General features: G+C 40.9%; 1 protein-coding gene across 1 annotated transcript in view; it reads left to right on the top strand.

Moving 5' to 3' along the window:
- Positions 1 to 10,780, top strand: part of FAM3B (FAM3 metabolism regulating signaling molecule B) — a 57,873-nt gene that overhangs the window by 43,091 nt on the left and 4,002 nt on the right. The window contains exons 4-5 of the mRNA XM_043873609.1: positions 8,498 to 8,556; positions 10,042 to 10,092. Coding sequence (XP_043729544.1) covers positions 8,498 to 8,556; positions 10,042 to 10,092 — 110 coding nt within the window. The remainder of the gene's footprint in view (positions 1 to 8,497; positions 8,557 to 10,041; positions 10,093 to 10,780) is intronic.

Below are 10,780 nucleotides of genomic sequence, written 5' to 3'. Positions count from 1 at the left end.
AAGTTTATCCAAAAGTCAAGCCTAGTTTAAAAAGACTTCAGGGCAGGGCTTCCTCGGTGGCTCAGTAGTAAAGAATCTACCTGGCAATGCAGGAGTTGTTCAGTCACTCAGTCGTGCCCAACTCTTTGTGACCCCATGAACTGCAGCATTGCAGGAGACACAGGTTCAAATCCCTGATCCGGGAGGATTCCACATTCTGAGGAGCAACTAAGTCCAAATTGATCCTGTGCTGTAGAGCCTGGGAGCCACAACAACTGAAGCCTGAGCTTCCTAGAACCCATGCTCCAGAGCAAGAGAAGCCACTGCAATGAAAAGCCCACACACTGAAACCAGAGAGTAGCTCCCACTCGCCACAGCTAGAGAAAAGCAACTAAGACCCAGCGTAGCCAAAAATTAAATAAATAAATAAATAAAATTATTTGAAAAAGAGATTGGAGGGCTTGAGTAGAGTTTGGCCAAAGAGACAATAACCCTTGTCAGAACCTAGAAGCAGGAAGCTGCATTCCTGGGAAACACAAGCTCAGCTGAAGGCCAGGTTGAGGTCTCAGATGTCCAGTGGCCTTGCTGAAACCTCCTGAGATGGCCCAGCAGCCTGGGACATGTCCACCCCAGCTTTTCCTCCCCTTAGAGTCAGGCTTGAGTTGGGGTCTGCCCACCATCCCTGTTAACCCCACCCCTGTCATCTTCTCTCATAGGTATTTTTCCAATAAAAATTCTTGGCATTTAGCTCTGTTTCGCTATCTGCTTCTCTGAGGATTCAGAAGAACACAATGAGAATGATTAGCTTCCTCATAGTCTGTCCAACAAAGCATGTTGACCAATATTTTGACTTTTTTCCATTCCAAGAGAACGTTCATCTCAGATCAGTGTTTTACTCTCATCATTCTTGCTGTGAGTAAACCCAAGTGAATCCAGGGTATTTTCATGCTAAAAACAGCTAGCTGTATGTCAGCTCTCCCCCTCTATGTTTATGATCTGTGCTTGGTTGAATCCACTAATATGAATCTGGCAGACACGAGGGTCAGCTATGCAACTTGAGCACTTGGATTTGGGTATCCATGGCAAATCCTGAAACCAACTCTTTGCAGATACTGAGGGAGGATGATATGTCCTGTGAACTGTTCATATCTCTTGCCCATTTTATTCCTATCATTGGGCTTCTAAAATTGATTTCTTTATGTATTAAGGTAGTTAGCCCTTTTGTGTTGTAAAACTGTTCTCCATACTTTGCTTTTTATTTTTTAGACACCTTTTTTAAACATGCTTATCCATGAGTTCCTTGGTGGCTCAGATGGTAAAGAATCCACCTACAATGCAGGAGAGCTGGGTCTGATCCCTGGGTTGGGAAGATACCCTGGAGGAGGGAATGGCAAGCCCCTCCAGTATTCTTGCCTGGAGAATTCCTATGGACAGAGGAGCCTTGTGGGCTACAGTACATGGGGGTCACAAAGAGTCAGGCATGACTGAGTGACTAAGCACAGCACAACATGATTTAGTTTGGGCTTCCCAGGTGGACCAGTGGTAAAGAATCCTCCTGCCAAGGCAGGAGCCACGAGAGACATGGGCTCAATCCCTGGGTCAGGAAGATCCTCTGGAGTAGGAAATGGCAACCCACTCCAGCATTCTTGCCTGGGAAATCCCATGGACAGAGGAGTCCATGGGGTCACAAAGAATTGGACATGAATGCATGACTAAGCATGTCCATGCTTTAGTTAGTATAGGACCTTTAACAAAGCCAATACGCCCCATATAGTGAAAGCAAAAATTTAAATATTTGAAAAGCAATGAAAACAACCCAAGTATGAAAGCATCACACACACAAAAAAAAAACCCAAATATATCTCACATGTTAATAAGTGGCCTATAAACTGCCAAGAAGGTGATTCTTAGGTTGAATCACAGCACAAAAATCCCAAATTATGCTGTATATTAAAAACATGTACATACAAAAAGAATTGAGATCACAGGGCAAACCACTACCCTGAAAACTGGAAAGACAGGCAGATTCATAGAATCACAGCTTACCTGGAGCAGAGAGCTCAGCTGGAGCCAGCATTAGGTAGGAACCCTTAAAGGTGAAATGACTAACTGCTAGAGACTGAGCTTGGACAAGCCTGAGAGATTAACTCCTGGAAGCCAAGCCTTGGAGGGCTCCTCGGCCTTCCTGAGTTTTCCCTCCAAGAGCCCTATCAGGCTTTCAGAGTGAAGATCAAAGAAAAATGAAATCCCCTTGAGGTTCTGGCAGCAGGAGTGGAAAAGTGCTGTGTTGTGCTGTGCTAAGTAGCTCGGCAGTGTCTGACTCTTTGCAGCCCCATGGACTGTAGTCCGCCAGGCTCCTCTGTCCATGGGGATTCTCCAGGCAAGAATACTGCAGTGGGTTCCCATTTCCCACTCCAGGGGATCTTCCTATCCCAGGAATCAAACTCAGGTCTCCCGCATTGCAGACCAATTCTTTACCACCTGGGGCTTCCCCGGTAGCTCCGTTGGTAAAGAATCTGCCTGCAGTGCAGGAGACTCTGGTTCAATTCCTGGGTCCAGAAGGTCTGCTAGAGAAGGGATAGGCTACCCACTCCAGTCTTCTTGGGCTTCCCTTGTGGCTCAGCTGGTAAAGAATCCACCTGCTATGCAGGAGACCTGGATTCGATCCCTGGGTTGGGAAAATCCCCTGGAGAAGGGGAAAGGCTACCCACTCCAGTATTCTGGCCTAGAGAATTCTATGGATTGTATAGTCCATGGGGTCACAAAGAGTCGGACATGACTGAGCGACTTTCACTTTCACTTCTTTACCAACTGGGCCACCAGGGAAGTCTAAGAATACTGGAGGGAATCCCTTCTCCAGGAGATCTTCCCCAACCCAGGAATCGAACTGAGGTCTCCTGCATTGCAGGTGTATTCTTTACCGCGCTGAACTTCCAGGGAAGCCAGTGGAAAAAGAACCCTTTTGAAATATGTTCACAGTGTTCTGTTCTCTTTAACAACAGCCTGCCTTCAAGGGAAGTGGTTTTACCAGAGTCTAACCAATGTAGATTTTAACAATGGCTAACCTGTGTTGGGAAGGGAAATACCCAACTCCAGGCCCCTCTGGCCTTTCTGTCTCACCTAAGGAGTGGAAGAAAAAATAAGTCACTTGTGAAGGCCACAACCCAGGGGCACAGGCTCACTGAGAGACTGAGATCTAGTCACATGACTAGAGAACACGTCCTCATCCGACATCTCATTACCACATAATAGGGCTCCTATAAAATAACAAAGGATTAAAGAAGAGAAGAACTGAAAGTCTCAAACCCAGTGTCGAAGAGTCTGTTGTTGTTCAGTCCCTAAGGCAAGTCTGACTCTTTGTGACCCCATGGACTGCAAGACACCAGGCTTCCCTGTCTTTCACAATCTCCTGGAGCTTGCTCAAATTCATGTCCGTTGAGTCAGTGATGCTATCTAACCACCTCATTCTCTGTCGTCTCCTTCTCTTCCTGCCCTCAATCTTTCCCAGCATCAGGGTCTAAAAAGCCTATAGGGATACTCAAGAAGGCAGGGAGAAATGTTAGCCTCTGACACTTACGGCTATAGCAGAGAGTAAACACAACCCAACTCCTTGCCAGATGAACATAAAGTTCATGATAAACACCAAGTTATCTGTGTCTGCCTTTCAGCAAAAATAACAATGCTTATTAAAAGTAAAAACAACAATTTAAAGAGACTTAAAAAGCATCAGTCACTTACCCAAATATAGCAGAGATTTTGGAATTAACACAAAAGAAATATTTAAACAACTATGGTTAATAGTTTTTTAACGATAATAATTTTTCTTAGTAATATACTAAGAGCTGTAATGGAAAAAGTGGACAGAATGCAAGAACAAATGAGTAATGTAAGCAGAGACATGGAAATCCCAAGGAAGAATCAAAAGGATAAGGCGGAAATGAAGAACACCTTTGATGGGCTCATTAGTGGTCTAGACACATCCAAGGAAAGAATCAGTGAGCTTAAGAATGTGTCAGTAATACCTCCCAAACTGAGAAAAGGGGAAGAAAAAAAAAAAAGAAAAACTTGGAAAAACAAAAAAGAAGAGAACATCCAACAATTGTGGGACAGCTTCAAAAGGTATAATATATGCAATAACAGTACCAGAAAAAGGAAAAGAGAAAGAAATATTTTAAGTAATACTGCTGAGAACCTTTCAAAATTAGACACAGACACCAAACCACAGGTTCAGGAAGCTCAAAGAATTCCAAGGAGGATAAATACCCTAAAATGTACACCTAAGTAAACTGTATTCAAACTAGAGAAGATTGAAGACAAAAAGAAAATCTTGAAACTAGCCGGGGGAGGGGGGAATAGCCAGAAAACAAAAAACACCTTACCTGGTGTTACCTTACCAAGATAAGAATTACATCAGACTTTTCTTCAGAAATCATGCAAGCAAGCAGAAGCCATGCAAGCAAGAAGAAATTGGAGTGAAATTTAAAGCAAAGTGAGCATACCATTTTAATTCCCTATCAATGTATAAGTTACAGTGAAGCCACTATATTTACCAATGCTTGCTATGGTCAGTCTTTCTACTTTAGACATGCTAATAGATGTGCAGAATGTGGTTTAAATTTGCATTTCTCTAATTACTAATAGTGTTGAGCCTCTTTTCATGTGTTTATTTGTTGTAAGTGCATTTTATTTTGTGAAATACCTATTCAAATCAGCTCATTTTTAATTGGGTTGTTTTCTTATTATTAATTTTGAGGTTTCTTTGTATATTTTGTATCCAGGCTCTTTATTAAATATAAGAGTTGCATACAGATTTTCCCATTTTGTGTCTTGTGTTCTTCTCCTAGCTGTGTTTTTCAAAGCCCAGAGAGCCTTAATTCTAATGAAATCTAATTTACCAGTTTTTTTCTTCTACAGAACATGTTTTTCACGGCATATCTAAAAACTTTCTGTCTAACCCAAGGTCACAAATTTTTTTCTCCAAAGTTTCTTTTAAACATCTGGAATTTTGATAGTTTTAGGTTTTTATTTTATATAAGATGATATATCCATTTTGAATTTTTTTTGAAAATGATGTGAAATATGAATCATAATCATTTAAAAACCTGGCTAACTAAGTGTTCTACCACCGTGTGTTCATCACACTGTCTTTCTCTACTGAATCCTCTATGGAAACTATTTCCATATGAGTTTTTGAGTCAACTTATAAATGTCTATACAAAAAACCAACTGGCTTTTTTTTAAATTGAGATTGCATTGGATCTCTAGATAATTTGGGGGAAATTGACATCTTGGTAATACTGAGTCTTTTACTCAGCTTCATTTATTTAAATTTAATTTGTCTCAGTAATGGTTTGTAGCATTCAGTGTATGCATCTTACAGACCTTTTGCCATTTTTAATCTCTAAACATCTCACACTTTTATGCTATTGTGCATAATTTTTAAATTAAAACCTAAAAATAAGTTTAAAATTTTAATTTCCAATTGTTTGTTGTTAGTATATAAAAGAAGTTGATTTGCATTGCTGTATAATATTGAATTGCATAAATATAGTACAATTTATTTATTTATTCTCCTGTTGAATGACATTTGGGTTATTTCTACTCTGGAGTTGTGATGAATCACAGTGCTATAAATAGTTCTGTTCATACTTTTGCTGCATATATGCATATATTTTGGTTGAGTATTGGGGGTGGGGCATAAACACCCTTAGTTTCAATGACTAAGACTCATAAAACTAAATGAGAGTTAATACTACAGATAAAGTTTGTTATAGCAAAAGACACAGAGCAAAAGCTACTGAATGGTTTGCTGGTGAAGAATTTTCTAAATTTATGTCTCTTTCAAGTATCTTTATTTCATCTTCATTGCTAAAAGATTTTTTTTTCTGTGGTGAGTTGGCTATTATTTTTCTTTCAACCTATTCAAGAGACTGTTCCACTGTCTTCTGGCTTCTATTGTTTCTCTTGAGAGGTCAACCAACAATCGAAAAGCTGATAATGTGAAAGTAACTGTCTTTTTTTTCCCTGTCTGATTGCCTTAAAGATTTTTTTCCTTGTCTGTGGTTTTCAGTACTTGCACCTTCTTTGTCCATTGTTTTTGTTGCTTTATCTTGTTTGGAATTTATTTGGCTTCTTAAATATGTGCCTATTGAAGTCCTTCATCACATTTAATAAATTCTTCGTCATTGACTCTTCTGCCCCATTCACTTTCTCCCATACTTCTAAGACTTTTGATGAAACATATGCCAGACTTGATTACTATGTTCTCCGTAGAATACACTCCATTTGTTGTTTTCCATCTTTGTATCTCTGCCCTTCATTGTGGACAGAGCTGTTTTCTGTTTCCTGATTCTCTTTTCTACTGAATATAATCTGCCGTTAATTATTAATTTTAAATATTCTATTTTTAGAACTTTATTTTTCTCATCTATCTTTTTTTGTAGTTTCCAGTTCTGAAATCTTCAGTCTTATCTATCATCTTCTTAAACATATTAAGTATGGTAGTTTGAAAGTCTGTTTGATAAATCTACTATTTGGGGTCCATGAGTCCTTATCACCAGTTTTTTTTTTTGTTGTTGGTTGTGTTGGTTCTTTATGTTGACTTCTCTCTTTACGTGCAGAATGCCAGACAGTGCATTTGGTGAATTGCTTTGCTTTGGGTTTTGTTGTTGTTGTTTATTTTGTCTTTTATTGAGGCATTAGATCGTATTATCTTCTTCTACTGAGGATTTTCTGTTTGTTTCTGCCAGGGATGCAGAACCTTTAGCAGAACAGAATGATCTGAATATATGTTAAGGATTGAGATTTATTTTTCTGAGCCACCCATTGGACTTAAAACTACACCACAACCATGCAAGTTCTTTTTTTTTTTTTTTTTTCTGATTCACTTTCACTTTTAGGATTCAATTCTTTTCGACCCTAACCCAAACAAACGTGGAAGGTTTATCAGGGCCCTCCTTTTGGTCGGCCCTGGCTTCCAACCTTTGTTCTCTTTGCCTCAGATGGTTGTCAGAAATGCTACTCATCTTTTGTACTTTCTCTGAAATCAGCAAATACTCCTAGTATTAAAATGACTTTAAATGCTGGTCTCACCACCTTGAAACTTAGCCTTCTCAAAAATCTTAGCCTAAGAATGCTTTACTACTTATTAGGTAATCTAGCATACTTTAGCAGATCTTTTTTTTTTTTTTAAGTTCCATTTAAAAACATTTCCCTATGAGAGAATAGGTTTATTACCCATTTTTTCTTTCTTCAGATTTTTATAGGATATTCTCTAAAATTGCCCCCTAAAAGCTCCCTCTCTGCAGAAGGACTTAGTTTGGAAGATCCACAGGGACTTTTGGTAAGCATGTCAAGAACAGAATATTCCAGGGCCATATTTACTGTTCTAAAGCATCAAAAGAGGAGGACAGCTTTCAAATTCTTTTTATGAAGCTATCGTATCATTGATTCTAAAACTTGACAGAGGATGCATGCACACATACAGATGGACACACACACAATTCTCAAGGTCTTCAGTAATGCTTCCCATTTCCAGGAAAGTCAGTTTTCTCCCTGGTTTTAAGGCATAATCCCCTTGAAGCTGGGCATTTCATAGTCTCCAATTTAAAAGTAAAAATTAAGTGAGGTAGTGAAAGGAATTTATTTAAGGAGATAAACAGGGTTACTTTTTGTGGTTGGATAAAAGGATTCTTTGTTGTTCAGTCATTCAGTCATGTTCGACTCTTTGTGACCCCATGGACTGCAAAATGCCAAGCTTCCCAGGCATCAGCAAAAGCTCTGAGTGGTGAGGGGAACAGGATGAAGAGAAGCTGACACCAGAGTTGGATCAGACCCAGTTCTTTTCATCCACCTCTTGCACCTCATTTTTTCCAGCCAGCCAGGCTGAATGTGTCAGTCATGTTTGCCAGCCCCTTCTCTTATGTGTCTCACATCCCATCCATTGTCGAAGCCCAGCAAGTATACATCTTCACTATCTCTCTACTTTGCCGTCTCCTTTCTCTTCCCATTTCTCATCTCCTCATTCATGGTCCAGTAAACTTTCATTAGACTATGCAAGTAACCAGGTAGAGTATGTGCGTGTGTGTGTCTCCAGACTTTCTGGCTCCTAATGCATTCTATTGGTGGTTGTTCTCCATATTTATATAGTTGGAAAACGAATGCCCTCCCATGAGGAGGTTAACACTTCAGTGAGACAGTGTTTGCAGAAAGGCTGTGCTAAGCAAACACTGGCATTTCTCTCCCTGGCTGTTTGTGTAGATTATGAGACTATATGCAATTCCCAAGTTCTCTGAGGGATTCCATCTACAGACATGGGTGTGGGGATGGATATGCATACACCAAGTGTAGGGATGACTTTCAAGGGATCTGGGCCAAAGCCAGTGTGTATCTACAAGGAAATGATAAGTGACAAAGGATAAACAGTAATTCTGCCAAGAGAAGATCTTATAGAGCAGGGAGGGCTGCTCACTGCTTAGTAAGAAAGGAGTTCTGTGATTGATGCTTATTTACATTTCAGGCTCATAGGAGAAAAGACTGGGAATGTTGCAAGAGGAATAAACATCGCCGTTGTCAACTGTAAGTTATTAAATGTTGTCTTTAAAACACCTCTAAAAGCTTTGTGTTTGGGCATTCTGTGGTACTGTGGGTTTATTTTTGCACACTGTTTAGGTTTATATTTTAATGCATTTAAGAGTATATATTTAACTATTTTGACAATGCCTCACTTTGTAAGTTTGTGATTCTTCCCCCCCAAAAAATGAAATCAGATATAAATTTACTAAGTTTTATTGGTGTATAATTGCAATGTTGTGTTAGTCTCTGCTGTATGATATAGTGAATTAGCTATGTGTGTATACATATCCTCTGCTTCTTGGGCTTTGCTTCCCCCATCCCACCCTTCTAGGTCACAGCACCAAGCTGAGCTTCCCGTGCTTTATAGCAGAGTCCCACTAGCTATTTATTTTACATATGGTATTGTATATATGTCCTAAATTTCCAACAACAGATGAATGGATAAAGACAGTGTGGTACAGCCACTGAAAGGAACAAAATAGGGTCATTGGTACAGATGTGTGGGCCTGGAGTTTGTCATACAGAGTGCAGTCAGTCAGAAAGAGAAAAACAAGTATCCTGTATTCGCGCCTATCTGTGGAATCTAAAACGACTTTAAGAAGAAGAAGAAGGACCTGCAGAAGTCAGAGCTAAACCAGGGCCAGCAGACCCGAGAACACGGACAGCCTGGGGCTGGGCCTCGTCTTTGCTCTGCTTCCTGGTGGCCGAGCAGAGGGTGACGCCAGTTCCTATCTTGTCTGACGAAAGGACCTCAGAGGAGCGCGGCCTGACCTCCTCTGAGGCCTGGAAAAGAACACCTGTCACTCTTGCCACTGGGACCCCTGACAGTAAGGATGGTAGCAGGTTTGGGGAAGGGGCTTCCAGTGCGGTCTGTCCCTGTGAGCAAGGTGAGCACAGACTCCTGTGATCCCAGGCTGTAGGAACCTAGGAATGTGTGCCAGCTCTGATAATCAGGCAAGAAAATAGATAGAGGGAGTAGAAAGGGCTGAGGGTGGGCCTCTTCTCAGGAAGAGGCAGGTGCGCTGGGCAAGAGCATGGATGAGAATCTAACTGGAAGCAGGCGGGAGAGAGGCTCCGGGCAGATGAGGCGCCCTGCCTTCCTGACCCACATCATCGGGGGCCCCTCCAGGGAAGGCGGGCCTTTCCTTTAGGTGGGACCAGGCATCATGCTTCCTGGAAGACAGGGAGAAGGAACACACCATTTTCAGAACTTTGGTATTGTTGTTCATTCGCTCAGTTGTATCCAGCTCTTTTGGACCTCATGGACCTCATGCCTGGAATTCTCCAGGCAAAAATCCTGGAGCAGGTTGCCATTTCCTCACCTGTGGGATCTTCCAGACCCAGGCATTGAACCGGTATCACCTTCACTGGCAGGCAGGTTCTTTACCTCTGAGCCACCAGGGAAGCCCATTTTCAGAACCACAGTACCACACATGCACCCTGAGTCTCCATGAACCTTCTTTCAAAAGCTGTTTCTTTCATTTCCAGATGTGACTGGGAAAGTGATAGCAACACAGTATTTCGATATGTACGAAGGTGGTAAGAAAACTCTTTTCCTCTTAAACTTAAAATGAATTATATCGAATTAAAATGAATTAAGATCAAAAACCCACAATCAAAAATGTCAAACGTTCTTATTTTGTCTACCAAGAAAGCTGCCAGAAGCGCACATGAGTACTCTAGAGTGGCCTGATGTAATCCTTGTGGTCTCTGAGTGTGTACACTTAAGTTGGAAGGCATGAGCTAGAGCGTGTCTCTTCTCTGCTCACACTTGTCCTGGAACTTTGATTCTGCTCCTTCATCAGATAAAAGAAGAGAGAAAACATCTCTTTTTGTTTTAAACCAGAATAACATGCTCAGTATCCAGTCCTGAATGTCATCATATGTATCGTTGTCTTCCCTGTGATGGGCTTGTTGGTCTGCATGATCCTGGAGACCACGTGCCCACCCTCCTCCAATGATCCCTCCATTCTGGGCTCTGAATCTCCACTGCAGTTATTTTTATTTAACCCTGATAATTAACAGAAACAAGTCTTTGTAAAGATAACGGAGAGGAACAATTAAGAAGCTATCCCCAATGCCCTGGGGAATGCTGTGTTTTCACTCTGTCATTAAACTTGATCCTAACTATAAATGACAAGCTCCAATGGTAAATAACGGGATTTGAGCTGAACCTTTGTTTTCTCCCTGTAAGAAACAGAAGGGTCTCTCAGCAAAGACTTACCTG

This window comes from Cervus elaphus, chromosome 19, assembly GCF_910594005.1.
Source record: "Cervus elaphus chromosome 19, mCerEla1.1, whole genome shotgun sequence".
Taxonomy (NCBI): Eukaryota; Metazoa; Chordata; class Mammalia; order Artiodactyla; family Cervidae; genus Cervus; species Cervus elaphus.
The sequence above is the reverse complement of the archived record's forward strand: the minus strand, read 5'-3'. Positions and strand labels throughout refer to the sequence as shown.